Here is a 19,774-nt window from a genome sequence, read left to right on the forward strand (position 1 = left end):
TAAGCAATAGGACGTTTCAGTTACTGGTATCTTGACACTCAATCAAAAAAAGCTGCACCCTAAAATCTTAGAAGGAGAATTTATTTTATACGTACTTGATTTTTTTTTTAATCAAGCGAAAATCCATATACTTTCATCTAATGTGATGATGCCTTCCTTTGCAGAGGTTGTACCGAGCCAGAGACACCCAGTCAATGCATTGGTGTACCATACCACCTGACCATCCTGATTTCAGGCGAGCAAGAATCAATGCCTACAACATTAGTGATGTACGTTGTTGGATTGACCGTAAATCGATCATGTTTACTTTGTTGATCAATTTTAATATTTTTTCTTTCATTGCCTGTTGATTATTGTATATCCGTTTATAATTGCATGGCAGTTTTAGTGACTGTAAGCAATTCGCTGATTAGATGATGTTCCTTGTGCCAATACCCGTAGCGTGGTGGCTCGGTGGTTAGCACTGCTGTTTCCCAGTGTCAGGAACCTGGGTTCAAATCCAGCCTTGGGCAATTGTGTGAAGTTTGCAAACCCTCTCCGTAACTGTGGGTTTCATCGGGGGCAGGGTGTAGTGGCGGTGGTGGGGGGGTCTCTAGTTTCTTCCCATAGTCCAAAGATGTGCAGGTTAGATGGATTGGCCAGGCTAAATTGCCTCATAGTGTCCAGGAGTGTGCAGGTTTGGTGGGTTAGCCATGGGAAATGCAGGATTATAGGGATAAGGTGGGAGGTTGGAGGGGGGTGTTGTGTCAGAGTTGGATGCTCTTTGGAGGGTCGGTGTGGACTTATGGGCCGATGGCCTGCTTTGACATTGTAGAGATTCTGTGATTCTATGACTTATTGATGGAGTGAACTTGTGGTAGTATTTCTGCCCTAAGTTTGAAGGTGCAAAGTATGAACTCAGCTGCTGACAGGTGGAGACTAGAGTTCTGCCTTTAGAATTGTAGGTTACATTCAATCATGGGACTGGACTTAGTAACCTATACACAATAAAAACCAAAAGAACTGCGGATGCTGTAAATCAAGAACAAAAAGAAAGTTGCTGGAAAAGCTCAGCAGGTCTAGCAGCATCTGTGAAGGAGAAAACAGATTTAACGTTTTGGGTCTGGTGACTCTTCCTCAGAAATTAATACTTAATAACCCATATTTGAAGAAACAATGAGTCCAAAATGAAGCAGCTGGTCGAGCCACTACTGTCCCACTCACCCCGACCTGTCTGTTATATGATGGTGGGCAGGGAAGGCCTTGGGCAGCTCACCTGCCCTGAAGCCTATTGAAGTCAATTAATGTCAATTTAAGAGCCTCATTCTATTACCTCCATCCCCCTTTGCTGGAATTTGCCTGCCAGATTTCGCCAATAGCCCAGACTGATTTCAGTCTGGCCTCCATTACATCCTCTTCTTCAGGCTCTGGCTGTAGTCACAGCAGTGACCATCACTCAGCTCTGGTACCGCAGGGTCCACAGAGTGACTGAACAATCAGACTGGGTCTCAGCTGTCCAGGCTGGGACTTCTTCCCAGCTGGGTTAAGGGAAAATACCCCACACTGAAATATTTTAAGGTTGTTCCTGATGGATTAGTTTTCGATGGGTGAATGGGCTGATATCTGAATTTTCAGGAGTAGGGTGTGGGCGGTGTAGGATATGCGACTCTGTCCATAGTGCCATAAACTCAATATGGCGTAGGAGGAGGCTAGTTGGCACATTGTTGTCACTCAAAGAGCTTGGGAACCACCCACACCATCCAACCCTATTGGCCAATGAAAGGCAATGAAACATTCTTGCTTTGTCCTGCTGATTGTTCATTAGTCTGTGAATTCTTTCACTAGTTCCCTTATTCTCCCATGGAAGACTATGAAGATATGAAAACAAGAACATGTGTGCACACATGCAGAAGAGCTGAATTAGAAGTTAGAGTAGCTTTCCTGATTGAAGAATTGGTGTTTGTTCAGCTAACACCATGTTGATATTACAGAGCGGCAGTGTGACGCAGGCTTTCCACTGCTTCAACAGAAAGCTTCTCCATGATATGCATACTGCTATCAAATTTCCTGTACAATCTGTTTTAGACAGCAGTCACTTTTTAAACAAGTGCTTGATGTGGTTTGACACAGTGAGGTAGATTGTGAAGAAGACATAGCGAATATTGTCATTTTACTTCTGGCTATTGGTATTTAAAGTTAGTCCGTCGGATTCCAGTTGCTTTTCCATATGAATGTCAGGGTTCAGTCACTATGGGCTGGATTATATCTGAAGATGAGATTCCTGCACGAGGGCGTACATTTTTCGGGGTGAGGCTGCCTTGGGCTGCTTTAGTTTTTCAGGCAATGGCACTTTTGATTAGCGTGAGGTGGGGCTTCAGCCCATCTCCAAGGGGATGTCCCATCTCATAGAGCTGCCAAGATCTCATTGAATGGCAGACCAAACTAAATGGCTGACTTCTGCTCCTACAATTTATGGTCTTTTATTTTGCTTACAACAGAAGGCTTACAGGACATCTTGGGAACAGACAAGAGCACTGGGTTATGACCTTAGATTGGATGCCATTCCCTTCCAGACAGCCAAAGCATCAAGGGAAATAGCCAGTGATGTAAGAACCAATATTTTGTTGCAAAATACGAAGTCTGTCAAAGATTTTAGATTCATTTACTTACCACTGCAATTATATCACCTCATAAATAATTATCTAATTTTTACTTTATATTTGGAAGATTTTGAAGAATAAAAGATTTTCTTAGTTCGATCACAAGCAATCTCATCGGTATCTGTTCATAAGGAATTTTGCGATAGATATTGTAGTGGAATTAATAGTAATTACTTTGACTTCTACAATGCAATATAATGTGCTACTGTCACTGAGAGTTAGATTTTAAGAATTTTCTTTCTATCAAGTAATACACAAAGAAAGTCAACAGCTATTTGTGTTTGCACATTATAAATAGGACAAATACTTCCATATACAAGGTATATAAACAGATGTGCATGAAAGCTCCCTTTTTTGATTTGTTAAATGGAGCTAAAATGCACATTGATGTTGCGAATTATACACATGACTTGAACAATGTATGTTGTTTGTAAATTAAAAAGATTTTCTATCCTCCTAGTACAAATACAAGCAAGCATTTGAGAGAGAGAAGGGTCAGCATATTGGCTTCCGCAGTGTCAATGACGATACAAAATTGAAGCACTTCTTGGCTGCCAGCAGACTCCAGAGCACTAAAGAATATAAGAAACAATTTGAAGAGGATAAATCTAAGTACAAGTTGCAGTTGCAGCAACCTGGTTTTGTACAAGCTAAAAGGAGTCAGGAGCAAGCTAGTAACATTAACTACAGGCAGCATTTACATCATTGGACATGTGACCCTGAGCAATTAACTGTGAAGCATGCCAAAGCGGCTTACAAACTCCAAAGTGATGTGAGTATGAAAGTACCATTTTGACCTTGATTAAACCGGTCTTTGTTTAAATGGACAGTGTGAACTTTGTCAAGAACAGGCAAGTTAATATACACAGAAGGGATGAAGTATGGCTACAGTGCCAAGAAAACTTGTCGAAATTAGTCTTGCATTTCTGATTTAGGATAGTTAATTTAACACATTTTACTAAAACATTCCACTGTTTTCACAATAGGATAAGTACAACAATAACATACCACCGGCCTTTTTATCTCCTCACCACTAGTGTTACACTGAGTATATACTAAAAACATCATGTTACCGAAAACGTTTCTCTGTTGATTATTTCATTGCAGTCAGGAAGCCATTCAAAATGAATAGACTCATCTTTCATTCAAATAATGTCCAGAAGAATGCCATACATATATGGAAAATGCTTTCCTGCTGATTTGGTCGGGGGTGGGTTCTGAATCTGCATCATTTTGGATTCATCTGTTTGGTTGTAATGATTATGGTGTCATGTCTCCCGTATGTTATTAGAAAAGGATTTCAATATCTGCTCATCCATTGTACTTTTCTGTAGGTTGCGTACAAATCTGACCTGAACTGGATTCGTGGCATTGGTTGGACACCCCCAGGTTATCATAAAGTTGAAATGGCAAGGCGTGCAGCTGACATGGCCCATGCACAAGGGCTGGATCCTCAGGATGTGGCCATTCAGTTTGAACAACTCATGGCAAGTACTTGAAACCAGTATCTGTAAAATTCTTGAAAATGTAATCATAAACTATTTCTGTTGAGACCATATGACTTTAAGTGCTATATAAGTTAGTAAATAATTATAGATACTATTCTTGTTATCTAAACGTAACATGCGCAGTGTAGGGATTCCACCTAGTTCAAGATCACTGTTGGGTTTATTTACAGCTAGATCAACATATACAGCCCAGACACAGCCTGTGCCTCAGGTGTTGCAGTGCAGAGAGCCTGTGGCCTGTGCCGTGACAAAATTTGTGTACTTGGTTTATTTGTATGTTTATCTCTTAAAGAGACATCACTCCAAGGGTGATATCACAACATACCTTTTTTCCCAAAGGAAACTCTTTTATGTTACAACTTAAAAAAAAACACAGGTAAATCTCTTAAAAAGTAATAGCCGCATTCTTACATTACCTCATGCCATAGAAAATCGCGTTGTAGGGAAATCGCGAAACCTGTGCAGCAGAAAGTTTGTGTTATCCAAACAGCGGCCATTACTCATCAATCATGTTGCAGCCAATTTGTGTTAATGAAACATGCATTATGGCAGAACTAGCTGCATTAGGTAATAGAAAATTGGATATACAGAAGGTATTAGAAAGCTCATGAATACAGAAATCTGAGTTTACATATCAGTTTGTCAACTCTTTCAGGACTTATTATGTTATAGTTGTCTGGAGGTGTGGATTTCGATTTTAGCTGATCTTGGTCTGCAGGCATGTCATTAGGGTGTTGATTTCTGTCCTGGTATCCCTTCGCACTGAGATCATCTGTGTGTGTTCCCTTGTGTTCACTGTGCACAACTATCATATTGTACAGAGATAGTAGGAACTGCCAATGCTGGAGAACCTGAGATTACACGGTGTGAAGCTGGATGAACACAGCTGGCCAAGCAGCGTCAGAGGAGCAGGAAAGTTTGATGTTTCGGGTCGAGACCCTTTTCAGTTCACACCAAACAACTGCACCTCCCAGCCACAAACTATTTCAACCCCCCCACCCCCCAAACTCCTCGGACGACATGTCCATCCTGGGCCTCCTGTATTGCCACGATGATGCCACTCGAAAGATGCAGGAACAGCATCTCATATTTTGCTTGGGAACCCTGCAGCCCAAGGGTATCAGTGTGGACTTCACAAGCTTCAAAATCTCCCCTCCCCCAACTGCATCCCAAAACCAGCCCACCTAGTCCCGCCTCCCTTCCACCTCAAGCCCCCACCCCCATCTCCTACCCACTAACCTCCTCCCGCCTCCTTGACCTGTCCGTCCTCCTGGACCAACCTATCCCCTCCCTAACTCCCCACCTACATTCACCTTCACTGGCTCTAACTCCGCCTCTTTGACCTGTCTGTCTCCTCCTCTCACCCTATCTTCTCCTTTATCCATCTTCTATCCACCTCCCCCCTCTCCCTATTTATTTCAGAACCCCCTTCCCCTTCCCCATTTCTGAAGAAGGGTCTCAACCCGAAACATTGGAAGTTGAAATGTGAAAGCTCTAAACAATGGGCTACTTTTACTCTGTTTTCATTAGAGATATGATGTCTACAGTTGTCTCTGTAAGAGTTTAAGTCAGTGATGTAGCGTCTAGATCAAAGCAAAAAGGGTATTTCTTGGGAGCCGCCAACAAGTTTAGAGAGAGGGTTATTACCCCCATTGGAAGTATAAATTTTTAATTTGGATCCTAGAAACAAAAAGTTTGGTCTTAAAGTCAAAAGTAAATTCCTCTAAATAAGAATCAGACGCACAGTAGAGATAAGCAGTCAAGCATGAGGGCTTGGAAATTTCTTTGGGGTAGTTCTACAAGGCCTTTGGGGGTAGCAGCTAGCGGGTGTTACACCTGCCAAATTGGTGGGCGAAATCCTTGAGTACAGAGGGTAAAGCAAAAGAATCTGTCAAGTGATGTGGAGCGGCTATTGGAATTGAGCTGTTACAAGCCAGAGGAGTTTTTTTTTATCAAAGTCAGCATGCAGGAATTGAGTAAAGTTCAGTCTTGAGCTGAAAAATCTCAGACCTTACACGGCAACTTGTAGATGTTTGGGGTTAATCACAAGGAAGTGAATGACCTTCAAGGACATAATTAACAGTTAAAGATTCCTTGGGTCACAGATTGGCAGGTGTGAGGGAAGGGGGGAACATTGGAAAAGGCAAGGTTGAGTTGACGATTTTAAAGTATCGGTGGTTGTGCTTTTATCATGCCTTTAATTGCAAAGTATATCTAATTACCAAAAACTGCTTATTTACTAGTGTTTGCTTTACCTGTTCTTTTATATTGTAAGATCCAGACACACAAACCTTTGCATGCATTACTATTATTATAACATTTTTTACCTGATTTATTCAGAAACCAGATGGTCCCTTGTTTGACGCAACTTAAACTGCAATCTCTATCAATAAGAACTAGAGCATTGTAGGCAGGTAACAAATTGACAATGTAGAGGTAATCAGCTAATGTCTTCTGTTTTTTAAGCTGCATATTCCATGAGTAACATTAGATATGAAAAGTAATGAATTCACCACAAGTGATGCTTTAGTGTGACAGCGACATTTAAAAGGGAAGCATCAGGGACCATAAAAATATCAAACATACATGAGGCACATGGTGTCAAATGATTGTCTCGATAAATTCCATCTTCAGGTTAAACTGCACTTTATGTATTTGAAGTTTTACTGACCTGGATCCATTCCTGTGGGGAAACTATTCATCGATGTAATGAAACATAAGACCAGGAAAGTTAGGGATTATTCTCTGAATTCATTCTCCTGGAGGGTATTCTGTCCATTTAGAACACATATTGAAAGACTGCGTATCGTTGCGAGAACCTTTTTTAAAATGATTGGTTAGAGAACAATGTGCACCCAGACTTCTGATTTGATCTCTGGTGGATGTGTTTCCCCATGGGAATATCAAGTTAAGTAATTACCCCGTAGATGCAGGAAACCAGTAATATGTCTATGTGCTTAGAACAATATAAAGGGGATTCTTCAAATTATTGTGAAGGGCAATTTAAAGCATCCTAAATTTCTGAAGCTTTAATGCTTGAAGCTATCCTTCATACTTTCTTGATGGTTGAATGAGAGAATGATTGATGTCTTATAGAATATGACGATGACTGCAAAGTATTAACACAATTATTATGCATGAAGCTAAAAGCTCATGTTCCCTTCTTTATTATCAGCATGCTCAGGCAGGCAGAAGTACAGAAGAATCTCAGTGGACAGATGTGATGCCAGATGCAACTGAGATGCTTCAAGTAAAAAAGCACAAGATGAAACTCACTAAATAATGAAATGCTAACACTGCTAATTGCTGTTCTTGTTGTTAAATGGCATACTTTTCCCCCCAGATTATATATATGCCATATTTACATTTTGTTTTAATTTTTAGTTAAAAACTGCATACATAATTAATGCACCTTCTGTATTGCAAAATACTTATTCATTTTCTATTCACTCTTATGTATTAAACAGTTTAACTTGTAACTTTAAGTGAAAACATAATGCATTGAAAATTGTTAAAGTGTTAAACTTTGTGTGTTTAGCAAATTATTTTGCCATATTTACGATGGTGTAGACTAACCACTTGGTTCACAGCATTGAAATGACCCAGTTTTGCACAGGGCCACAATCTATTCAGCGGGAACCCTGAAAAAACAAGGATGTGGGGAGATTGTCTACTTGGGTGCCAAAAGATCACGTTGGAGATGTGCCAATGTAACTGTCAGCCATTTCACATTTGGACCTGATTAACATTATTACAGTGAGCTATGGGGAATTCCACTTCCATGTGGCTGTGTTCTGAAGTGGAAAATGAGCTGATAAGAAGAACTGTTGGGAGGATATTGGTGGGTATGGATGCAGGACAATAGCGGGGAAGAGAAGTGTAGAGACAGCAACAGGCCAAAAGATGTTTTTGAGACTTGGAAGGATACTCACCTTATTTAGAAAGACTTCTAGCAATCCTTTTTTGAGTTAACAATTCATTTTTTGATATTTAAAGAAATGTGCGTGCTTTGTGCTCTACCTGCTTACAAAAATACTCCAAAATCAAGATTCTACAACAAGCATGAGGATCTGAATTTGCTTATTTAAACAACCTCTGCCAGTTTTAGACGGAATCCAATTAATGAAGCAGGCAATTAGTTACAAATGGGACTATAATCAATCATTTGCTCTAGAATATAGGAAGTTGGCAGATAATGCAACAATTAACTTTGTGGTTGACAGTTATGAAGAAAGCTGTGGTCTGCAGAAGGGACTGATCTGATGGGTAGAGCAGTGGCAAGTTGCGTTCAATCCAGAGAAGTGTCAGGTAATACATTTGGAAATGGTTAACAAAGTATGCACACTAAATGGTTGAGTACTGAGAAGGGGAGAGGAACCAAAGTATTTTGGAGTGATGTCCATGTATCCCTAAAGGTGACTGGATGAAGTGTTATGTTGGCTAAGAAGACATACTTCCTTTAATTTGCCAAGGAATCAAATCTAATTGCTAGCAGGGTATGCTGAAAGTGTTTTAAAACAGTAGCTAGGCTAGAGCTAGTGTACTGCGTGCAATTCTGATCACCTCAGTGTAGAAAAGATGTGATTGTGCTTGAAAGGATACAGGGAAATGTTACCTGGACTAGATAACTTTATGTGAGGAAGGATTGTGTGGGCTAGACTTGTTTTGTTTTGGAATGGAGAAGATATAATTGTTTAAAATTATGAGGGATGTGGATAGAATGGAGAGGAAGGATATATTCCCCTTAGTGAGGGAACCATGAATGGGAGCTGTGAACTGGAGTAACAGTGGAAGGTTTAGAGGAGATTCAAAGGTCAACTACTTTCAGAAACAGCACAATGGAGATCTAGAACTGAAATGGTGGTAGAGGCAGAAATCCTTAAAACATTTTAAAAGTACTTGGATGTGAACTTAGGTTGCTGAAATTTACATGACTATGAATCAAGGCTGGGTTGTGGGATTAGGCTGAATGGTGACCCATCAGTCAGCATGATGCAATGGGCTGAATGACCTCATTCCCAGTTGTAAGTTTCTGTGACTCAGTGACTCCATCTCACCAGATTTCACCTTTTGTTGGTCACCCGCTTTCCAGACCGAGCTCCAAGTGACTATCAGTTGAGAATCCCTTGTGACTAAGTCCATGTCGGGTGCTCATACTTCGCCTCTTCTTTCTTTCTCAAGTGCACCTTTTCCGCCCTGAAATCTCTCTCTCCTATTCGATTTCCAGAGAATTAATGGGAGACCCGCTTCTCTCCCAACCGCAAAATGTCCTTTTGTAAAGGACGTTAGTGAACAGATATGAGTTTTTATAGCAAACAGTGACAGTTTCATGGTCACCATTACTGAGACTGGCTCTCACGCAAGAGTTTGTTAATTGAATTTATCCTGCTATGGTAGGATTTGAATCTTATTTCTCCAAGTATTAGCCTGAGTATCAGGTTACTAGCCCGGTGATATTACCTCTATGCCATCAGCTCCCCTCCCACGATTGTTTTTAATTCTCTTACTATGAGGGAAGGATTGGTCTCCTCTCTGCCTTTATACAGGATAACACTCACGTTCCAACTCTGAGTGGAAGTTTGAGGGCATTTCACTGTCCCGTCTATCTTACCTTTGTGCACCTTGCCTCATGGAGCTGTGTCAAATGTTTCCTACTCAAGATATTGATAAACTGGCATAACCACTGCGTTACATTTTGGTTTCAAGTCCTGATTCTGATGAGATGTTTTTGCTTCATTGGGTTGGAGAGGTGACGGGTGGTAGTATTGGGGGTCAAAGGTGTTTGTAAAATCTGCACAGTTTCGAAGAAGAATTGATCATCTAACCATGTGTGAAGTTAAATGTAGAAAGATGTGCATATTTTCCAGAGATGACTAAAAAATAAAAGTAATCCTAAAATGATTGGTTTGAGTTCTTGCTGGTAAGTCTTTTCATTTGTGTCCGGTTTTATTGTTAAACTAAACCATTTGTGTCATAATCAGTGATGGCCATTAGCACTGACGAGTTGGTGTAAAAGATAAATGCTTGATGCACCTGTGAGTTGCTTCTGGCCTGTGATGAGCAACTGTATAAAGCTAATTTCCTTCTCCTAGGGCCAGGAGGGGCTGATAGGGTGTCAAAGTGCTATGTTAACTGATGCCACTCATTGGAATTGGCACAAGTGACAGAGTTCTGACAGAAGGGACAAAAATGGGAGAAATCCGCCATTCCTCACAGTATTAACACAGCATATATTTATATGCTGGTTAAAGGGTCAGACAGAAATAACTGAAGGATATGCTGAGCTCCTTTTTGAGGACAACAGCTCCATAAACTCAAGAAACTCAAAGAAAAAGCAACCCACTATATCAGTCTGAAATGGGCTACCCTCATTTTTAAATACTGACCCTTAATATTAGCTTCTGTCACAAGAGAGAACCCATCCTTTCAAGATTCTTTAGATTCTATGTTTCTCCGTGAGGTTGCTTCTAACTCTACTAAACTCTGTGGATACAAGTCTTGTCTGTCCAATTTTTCCTTCCCCATCAAGGCACCCATTCCAAATAGCAGTCGGGTAAACCTTCTCTGGACTTCCAATGCACTTACATCCTTCCTTTAAATAAGGAGATTGGTGAGTTCACATCTGGAGAACTGTGTATAATTTCAATGTCCTTTTTAGTTGAAGCATTGCATTGCTATTTCTGTATCTTATTCTGCTTGAAATAAGTGATAATATTCTATTAGCTTTCTGAATTACGTACTGTATCTGCATACTAATCTTTTATCCTTCATGCACTGTGACACCCAGATCCCTCTGGATCTCAGATCTCTACAATCTCTCAACATTTATATAAGTTGCTTCTTTTTATTCTTCACATTTTCCCACATTATACTCCATTTGCCACGTGTTTGTTCATTCAGTTAATCCATCAATGTTCCTTTTGTAGCTTCCTTAAGTCCTCTTTGCAAATTACTTTATTACCTAGATTGTGCCTTCACCAATTCTCTTACCTTTGCTGAGTCAATTAAAATCAACTTTTTTACAATTCATATAAATTGAGGTCCTAGCACCAAACCCCATGGCAAACCTCTCCTAGTACGCTGCCAACCAGAAAAAGACCAATTTATGTTTACTGACTCCTGTTAGCCACCTACTTTTCTAAGCATGCCAGTAAGTTTGTAGTGATTGTAAGGAGGTCAGCAAGCTGGACCTCATAGAACGATTTCCCTGATTGTGGCTGTTAATCTGGTCCAATTAGAGAACCCTGTCTGACAGATAAAATGGGTGAGAGCCAGAGATACTGACACGCTGGTGCCTGAATCTGTATGAGGCCATATTATAGTCAAGAATTGTACTTGTGTAAATATAGGGTGACATGGTGACAGAATACCAGCCTCTGTGGAGTTGTTTCAATGTTATCCCCCACACCATCAGTTTATTTGATTTAGAAGTAACCTTTGATGTGGCACCTTAACAAATGCCATCTGGAATCCCAACACATCCAACTGTTCATCTTCGTCCACAATACATTACTTGTTCAAAGAGCTCTAATAAGTTAATTAAAAGCTATTTTCCTTTCATTAACCATGTCAACTTTGCTTGATTACCTTGAATTTTTCTAAGTATCTTGAATTAATTCCTTTAATAATAGCCTCTAACATTTTCCCTAGGAGAGGTGTTACTGGCCCATCGTTTCCTACTCTGTCTCCCTGTTATGAATATAGCAGTTATGTTTTCCATCTTCCAGTCAAATAGAATCTTCCCTGGGTCTCTGATATTTTAGGAAGTTAGAATCGGCAATTCAATTATCTTTAGCCATTTCTTTTCAGGCCTAGGATGATGTCAATTAGAATCTCGGGACTTACCCTATAGCTCAAAAGATTTTCCCAGCACCATTTCCCTTTTGATTATAGTTCTTCTGAGTTTCTCCCTCCCTTCCATTTCCTGATTTACTATTTCTGGAATATTACTGATATCCTGTTTATGTGAAATACCCTGTTGAATCATCAGCTGTCTTCTTATTTTTCAATGTTAATTCCCAAGACTCATTTTCTATAGGGCAAACAACCAGTGTATTAACATTTTAAAAAAAGACAAACTCTTATTACCTTTTTTTGATTTTTCATAGAATCATAGAAACCCTACAGTGCGGAAACAAGTACAGACTGACCCTTTGAGCATCCCACCCGGACCCATCCTCCTATAACCCACCTAATCTACACATCCCTGAGCACTGCAGGCAATTTAGCATGGCTAATCCACCTGGCCTGCACATCTTTGGACTGTGGGGGGAACCCCACGCAGACACAGGGAGAATGTACAAACTCCCCACAAGCAGTTGTCCAAGGGTGGAATCAAACCTGGGTCCCCGGTGCTGTGAGGCAGCAGTGCTAACCGTGCTGCCCCAGCCAGTATTTTCTCATTCTTTAATTTTACCTCCTTATTGATCTTTCAGTGATTATTTTCTGTTCAATCTTTTGATGTGCCGCTTTGTACAATTATGTACTTTTTGTTTATGGTTAGTACTAATTTTCTTTTTTAGTTAACCATTGATGAATGTTGGTCCCTGCAGCTCCATTGACATATCTCTTAACCAAATTTGCCTGTTCAAAGCTGCATTCAGTGCTATGTCACACTGAGATGGCCAGGTTTATATGCTTCTGAAGAAAAGACCCAGCTGACCCCAGTTACAGGAAAAGAAATGAATTCTGCTGCTTTCCTTAATTACTGATTATTCACCTGCTATGCAGTGGAGACCTTGTAAAACCTTGATTAAATCTGGGAAATATAGAATTGAGACATTTGATTTCAGTTAAATGTTTAGTTAAAAATTAAACCAAAACAAATATTTAATGAGTAAAGAGATTAAGATTCCCATAATTCGCCGACAATCAGCATCCAGTTCTGCTTAAAATCGTCGGTAGGTTCTTCCCAGTACCTAAGTGATGTGGGCAATTGTGAAAATCAGGTGATGTGTTGAGCGAGGCCCTTCTCGAAGTTGAGACAAAAATGTCTAACTTTCAGAGTCCTGAATGTCAAAAAGCAATTTCTCACAAGTGAATAATGAGAGGCTTTTCCACAGGGCTTATTGTTCATCATCACGCTCGTCACTACCCAATCTTTACCTCAGTAACATACTGGCTCCCATCCTCCCACCTGCAGATAGAATCTAGATATTGTGCATTCCAGGTATGGATGTCTGAGTGGTTACCAGTACTTCACTTGCTCGTCTGGACATCCATCTTGGACAGCAGGCACCAACATCCCAGGGCCAGTAGCCACATGCATCCCACTGTCTATGGACATTGTGATCCAGCCTCACCACATCCTTGTGGTACATCTCTGATCCATTTACTTCAGCGCTGCACTTTGGAGCATGGCAGCACTGCAGCAAGGACACTTTGCTCAGAGGGATAGGCCCCCAGATCATGGACAGGCCATGGCTGCACCCCAGGGCTGCTTGCCTGCTGTCTTGGTGTGCACTCACTTTGTACCAACCTGGATGATCACAGTATCTTTGCCTTTTGGTGCTTTGCTCCCTCAGGTGCAGTTTAGAGGCTCCCATAGTCTATCTGTATTGCCTTGCCGTTCAGTGCAGACACAAAGCCAGACAGTTGTCCTGGTTGGCAGCAATGATCAGTCGAGGAGGTGGGCATGTTTTTGTACAGCATCTTCCTATTGTTAGTCTCACAACCAAAGCAAATGCCAATAGCCTACGTGGCAAACACCCTGCATTCGCTTCAATCAAATGGTGATGTCTCAAAGCCTATGGGGAGTAGTCCTGAGGCCAGGCAAGGTGCATACGCAATCAGTCAGGGGGTCACTGTACAGTCTATCCAGGGGCTTTGCATGGCGAGTTAGCAGATTGGGGCAGTCATGGTTCGGATTTTCTCCTGAATGTCAGGCCCCCAAGACCAACACACACCGCTCCCGCTGCATCCCAGCACCCTCGGTTCTTCCTCCCCAGCTGTGCATCATTTTCTTCTGGAATAAGATAAGGGGAGAGAATGAGTGAAATGTGAATAGCTGGCACTGGTCTTACTGCTGGTATAGGTGGGAAACATGGTAAGGTGTCCTTTTTGAGCGAGTAAGAGAGACAGAGGCCATGCAGGGTTAATATTCTGTCAGAATGAGGTGGGTGACAGCAATTGAGGGAAGATATCTAGTATGGTAGTGAGAGTGATAGATCATGAGCCTTGGTGCGAAGTGGGTGCAGTAGCAGAGGTGAAGTGAGTGTGAGAAAGCACAGAGGAGATGGTCATATTTAACCTGATAAAGTAGAGAAGGTTATTGACCTCCTTCTTACACTGCTGTGCTTTCACTGGACTGTGGAGATCGGCTAGTAACCTCAGACCAGGCTGACGAACTCTCGTGTTGTGGCCTCCTTTGTTGGTCCTGGGGTGGGGGCGGCGATGATGGCCCACCAAGATTTTCAGGTCTCTGCCCACAAACTGGTATGCTAAATATCCCTAATCTGAACTGTCTGGGGCAAATTTCACTAACTCTGCAGGGCTGCTCTGTTTATTGAACATTTGACTAGGTGCAGGATGGCCTTTTAAAGATGGTGCCAGCGCTAGGATTCCTGGGATATCCCAGTGGGAGTGAAGATGTCCACCTACAGCAAGAGAGTGAATTGAATTAACATTGTGCAGACGGGCACTATTGGTTCAGGTATGTAGTTACTGAGGCAAATTTTGGGTGATGCATGAGAAAACTCACACTGCCATATGGTGAGAAGCCCCACCACCACTACCACACCCCCGCCCCCACCATGGAACTCGATGAAAGTAGCACCTGGCAGTTTTCTAGTAAAATTCAGCCCCCGTAAGAAACTGGAATTTTGGTTTACCTTTTGTTTTAAAGTTACCAATCTATACCGAGATTGTAATAAGGATCATCATTCCCTCAAAATTTTAATTCTATTTCTGCAGATGTCAGTAAATAATTTTCAATTATTCTGACATGGGATGTGGGCATCATTAGCATGGCCAGATTGTTGCCCATCTCATTTGATTGACTTACTGTGCCATTTCAGGGGGCATTTAAGAGTCAACCAGTTACTGTGGATCTGCACCAAGTAAGAATGACTGAATTCCACCCCTGAAGGGCATTACCAATCAAGACCAGATGGGTACATTTTGCAACCATCAAAGAGAATTTCATGGTCACCCATTATTGAGGCTAGTTTTCAACTCCAGATTTATCAGCTCCAACTCCTAGAGTAGTTGTCCAGTGGTGTTATGACTGTGCCAATGTCTTTTCTTCAAGTAAGCAATTGAAATGCTCAATATTTCCTGCATTTTTCAATTCTATTGTTATAAAATGTGGTCTGGGAAGTTTAAATAAAAGTCCCTGTTAACATGTGAAATGCTGAAGGAGTCACGTACAGATGTCCAAGAGTTTAGACGTGCCTGACACAGTGGATTGGGAGGATTTTGTATTTGATTCAAGCCTAATTGACCCAGTAAAAGGCAGCAAGGTACGAAGTTAATGGCAAAGCTCAATCGGTCGTATGTGAAAGGGCACCAACAAAAAAGATAGACATACCAGGATACTGAGCGGTTAGTACCTGATAGACTGTTTTAAAGATCTATGCCTAAGCAGGCTTCATTATTGCAACCTGTGTGACTGCATGAGTACTAAAAATTGAAACATAAAAGAAACTGACACAGTAGACTTAATCCACAAACAGACAATATTTAATCTTGCATGATGTTGACAATCCATAAAACAGGCAAAGAGATAATAAGAATCACCCCAGACAGGTGTGGATTGCTTCCAAACAGGATGAAACACACATAACTGTTTTAGAAGTGTCATTGACCAGATTTAAACAGTAAGATCCTTTAATATCTAAGCACTTGAGCAACGACTGTAGGAACTGTATGAAGCTTAGGGCTCTCAGCAGTGTATGAACCAGAGAGAGAGAGTATGTTTGCAAGTTATGACTTAAAAAGCACTTGGAACTGTGCACAGCTACTGTTAATGCAGGGTGAAAAAGGAATCAAGCTTCTGCCCTCCAAATTGGAACGTGTGCTTTGCTTCCATGGTGCTTGATTAATAATTTCTACGAGTGCCAGTTTGTTTGATCTTCATTAAAGGCAGTGCTGGCATTTAATATTTCCTGCACCCCTTGCTACAATAATTATGCAAGCAAGTTCAAAGCAAAGATAATCACGATTGGTGTGCTGCACATAAATTTCTGTTAAGTGGAGGAGATGTAATGCAAGGACATTTCAACTCTCTTGACCGGAACAATTTGGTGCTAATGGCACATGGAGTGACAGAAATGCTGGAAACAGGGTTGGCTACAATAGGATGTCATGACCTGCTAAATGTACTAGTTCATCTGCTCTTCCAGGAGTTCTTAGAATCTAATCAAAAGACCCTTTATGGGTAGAAATTTTAAATTGCTCCCTATATTTGCATTCTCAGATTAATGTTGAGAAGATTTTAAACACTTGCACCAGCACTGAGATGTGTAATGCTGTCTTTGTGTTTCCTGTTGCTCCCTGTGTCTGGGACCTGACCAGAACTCAGTTACCTTTTCTCAAAATACCTACCATAAAAGGTCAGTTGCATCAGGCACATTTAATCAAGGAATGAACAGCTATGTCAGAGCATTCTGTGATGGCCAGGTAATAATTGATGAAATTAATCACTTTTTATATTCATTTATAACTATTCCAGTAAGGTAATGAGCTCAAGTGAGTGGGTGGAAAATGGCTGCAATCTTGACAAGTTTAAAACTTTGTTGTTTTATATCAGTTTAATAACAATGACAACCATTAATTCAGGTTGCTTTCAAGTACAGTTATGGTAAATGACAATTTCAGTGCCCTCTGAGTTCACTGCTGAAAAAATGTTGAAAGACAATTTATTCTCAGTAGTTGGAGTCTTGAAGCATCTAACAAAGCAATAGATACAGTCAGTGTTTCAACCTTTACTCATATCATCCTTTGACATCAAGTTAAACATTAATAATCCCTATTGTGCAGGGTTGACTTGTCATTTCTGATTCTCAGGAAGCAAGACAAGAGACACATTACATGAAAGCATTTAAAAATGATGTGGTTATCAAAAATAAAAGATCAAATCTTTGGGGGGTGGTTTGATAACCAGAAAAGATGAATATTATAATTGTGCAGCTAGATAGAATCTTAAATAACTACTGCTGACACCAAGCCACAAGTAAGTGTGTGATGCTAACCAGTGCTACATGTGCTTAGGTAGATTGCTGCCAGCACCTCCTGTCGTTGTTGGTACTAAGGCCTACTCAGCCTGAAGTGGTAAAGGAGAACTAACAGGTAGCTTAATGAGAAAGAGCTCTTAAACAATGTGTAGCTCATTGCATAATAACAATCAGGTTCAAGTTATATTAGTAAGATAGATATTGCACTAAGAGCAATGGGAGACCTACAATAATAGGTCTGCCCTCCTCAAGATCCTAAAATGTTCTACCTTTCACCCCCTTAACCCCTATGGTATCATCAGATTGGCTGGAACTTAATGTCAATCTTCAGTGTTAACCACTGCAGAACTATTACTTCTTACAACAATAATTAGAGACTGTTGCAGTTATCTGAATACATCTAACACTGATAATGAATGAAAGGATAATACTGTGATCACAGCTAAAAATGACATCAGAAACATTTTGGAAATGTTTCAGACCGACATGTGTATTTCACTTCCACTGGTTTAATCACATCAATTCCTTTTATTTAAATCAGAAGTTATATCTTATATAATTAATTAAGACTGTAATGGGTGGGATTTTAGTCAATAGTGAACAGATGGCACAAAGTGTTAAAAATGTCCACTGAATTTAACCAGATCTATAGCCTCAGCTTCCTCATTGCTGTGTAATTCTGAATTTATCATCATCTACAGGGAATCTACAGTGAAGACATCAAGAAGGCTGACAGCAAACCACTTGAACAATTTTCACTGATAATGAATATTGTTCTAAAAAGCATGGATTACAATTTTCTTTTTTTAATAGTTTTATAGAAGATGAAATAATGATTGAGCCACTCACATAGGATTAAGCTAGAAGCTGAACATCATTAAGAAATTTCAGAAAAAAAAGCACCACCATGTCATTTGGAGGCAAAGACAATATATGCTTGTAAAAGAGATAATGGGAACTGCAGATGCTGGAGAATCCAAGATAACAAAGTGTGGAGCTGGATAAACACAGCAGGTCAAGCAGCATCTCAAGAGCACAAAAGCTGACGTTTCGGGCCTAGAGTCCTTCATCAGAGGGGGAAGGGTCTAGGCCCAAAACGTCAGCTTTTGTGCTCCTGAGATGCTGCTTGGCCTGCTGTGTTCATCCAGCTTCACACTTTGTTATCTTATATGCTTGTAAAATCAATTTTTCAGGCTTGGAGAGGTTGATCAACAATAGTTATGACTTAGTGCATCATTAATCACTCAGTTACACCCCATTCAACAAGGTTTGAATTTTTCAAGGATATTTACTGTGGTCAAAGTGTGTACAAAGTCACATTAAGTACTAATTTTGTGTTTACTGCATATGCGTAGATTGCCAACAGTGCACTTGATGGGTGAGTAGTTCATTAGTAACTTAATTTCTATATTTCTATTCTTACCTATGCAACTGTGGATTCCAAAGTTAGCTGCTAATTTTAACAGCAGCTGCTCAACCATTATATCAATTTATATGATATAAAATCATAAAAGTAAAGCTGTAGCTTGTCAATAAAGTGAATTATATGAACCTGATCATTCTCAAAAATAAGCATGAAATTATTTGTTAATGATCATAACATGAACACTCAGTAAACTTTTATTACAGAATCCACTCCCAGCTACTTTGATGGCTTGCATTGTTTATCTTAATAGATTAACACCTGTGTTAAAATAGCTGAAAGAAGGATTTGTTATGAGCATGTCACATATAACATAACATTATGGATAGTAATTTAGAACTTCTTTTATAGATTCTTCTGTAACGAATAGTTTACAAGTGTTGTATTGGGAAACACAATTACAAAATTATGTTCTGTATGATGTTGGACACAGAAAATAAATGGAAAGACAACTAATGTGCTTCAGTTTATTAAAAACATAATAAGCAACTTGTTTGCCCTATAAAAATCGCCATGGAGTAAGGTGTAAATTTTTTTATCTTATCCTCTGTCTTATGTAAATAGGAACTTTTATTATTTTCACTTTAGAATTAATATCACCAATTACTTACTGAGATGTTTTTATAACACACCTCCCTGTTGTTTAACAATGTTTTGTTTACAAGATATTCTTTGTGAGATACACCATGCATTTAATGTACTTAAGCAATAATATTTTTTAACGATTCAAAGGCAAGTTAAGTAATGCAACCTGTAGGCATTTTACTTGAGAATTATGTAAGTCCTTCCCCTGAATTGTGTGAATGAGTGTAAAGCATATTGAATTTAATTTCCTTGTTGTAAAATTAGTCATTAGCTTATTGTTCCTTGAATCCAGCTAAGGAAAGTGGTGACACGGGCATAAACACCAGGTTTATTTTTCACCCCACAGCGATCGCCCCAGCTCACTACTCCATAGATCTGGTAAAGTCCATCTTTCACACAAGTCAGTGGTCCTCCAGAATCACCCTGTGACAAAATGAATAGCATTGG

General features: G+C 40.1%; 2 protein-coding genes across 3 annotated transcripts in view; one reads left to right on the plus strand and one right to left on the minus strand.

Moving 5' to 3' along the window:
• nrap (nebulin-related anchoring protein) overlaps nt 1–10,048 on the plus strand; it is an 87,551-nt gene extending 77,503 nt beyond the window's left edge. The window contains exons 37-41 of the mRNA XM_048551383.2: nt 165–269; nt 2,478–2,585; nt 3,100–3,411; nt 3,974–4,126; nt 7,323–10,048. Of these exons, the coding sequence (XP_048407340.1) occupies nt 165–269; nt 2,478–2,585; nt 3,100–3,411; nt 3,974–4,126; nt 7,323–7,430 (786 nt within the window). The 3' untranslated portion in view covers nt 7,431–10,048. The remainder of the gene's footprint in view (nt 1–164; nt 270–2,477; nt 2,586–3,099; nt 3,412–3,973; nt 4,127–7,322) is intronic.
• A 9,147-nt stretch (nt 10,049–19,195) lies between these two features.
• LOC125462041 (hyaluronan-binding protein 2-like) overlaps nt 19,196–19,774 on the minus strand; it is a 45,207-nt gene continuing 44,628 nt past the window's right edge. For both annotated transcript variants that reach the window (XM_059653044.1, XM_048551520.2), the window contains exon 13: nt 19,196–19,750. In XM_059653044.1, coding sequence (XP_059509027.1) covers nt 19,595–19,750 — 156 coding nt within the window. In that variant the 3' untranslated portion in view covers nt 19,196–19,594. The remainder of the gene's footprint in view (nt 19,751–19,774) is intronic.

Source organism: Stegostoma tigrinum, chromosome 20 (genome assembly GCF_030684315.1).
Source record: "Stegostoma tigrinum isolate sSteTig4 chromosome 20, sSteTig4.hap1, whole genome shotgun sequence".
Classification (NCBI taxonomy): domain Eukaryota; kingdom Metazoa; phylum Chordata; class Chondrichthyes; order Orectolobiformes; family Stegostomatidae; genus Stegostoma; species Stegostoma tigrinum.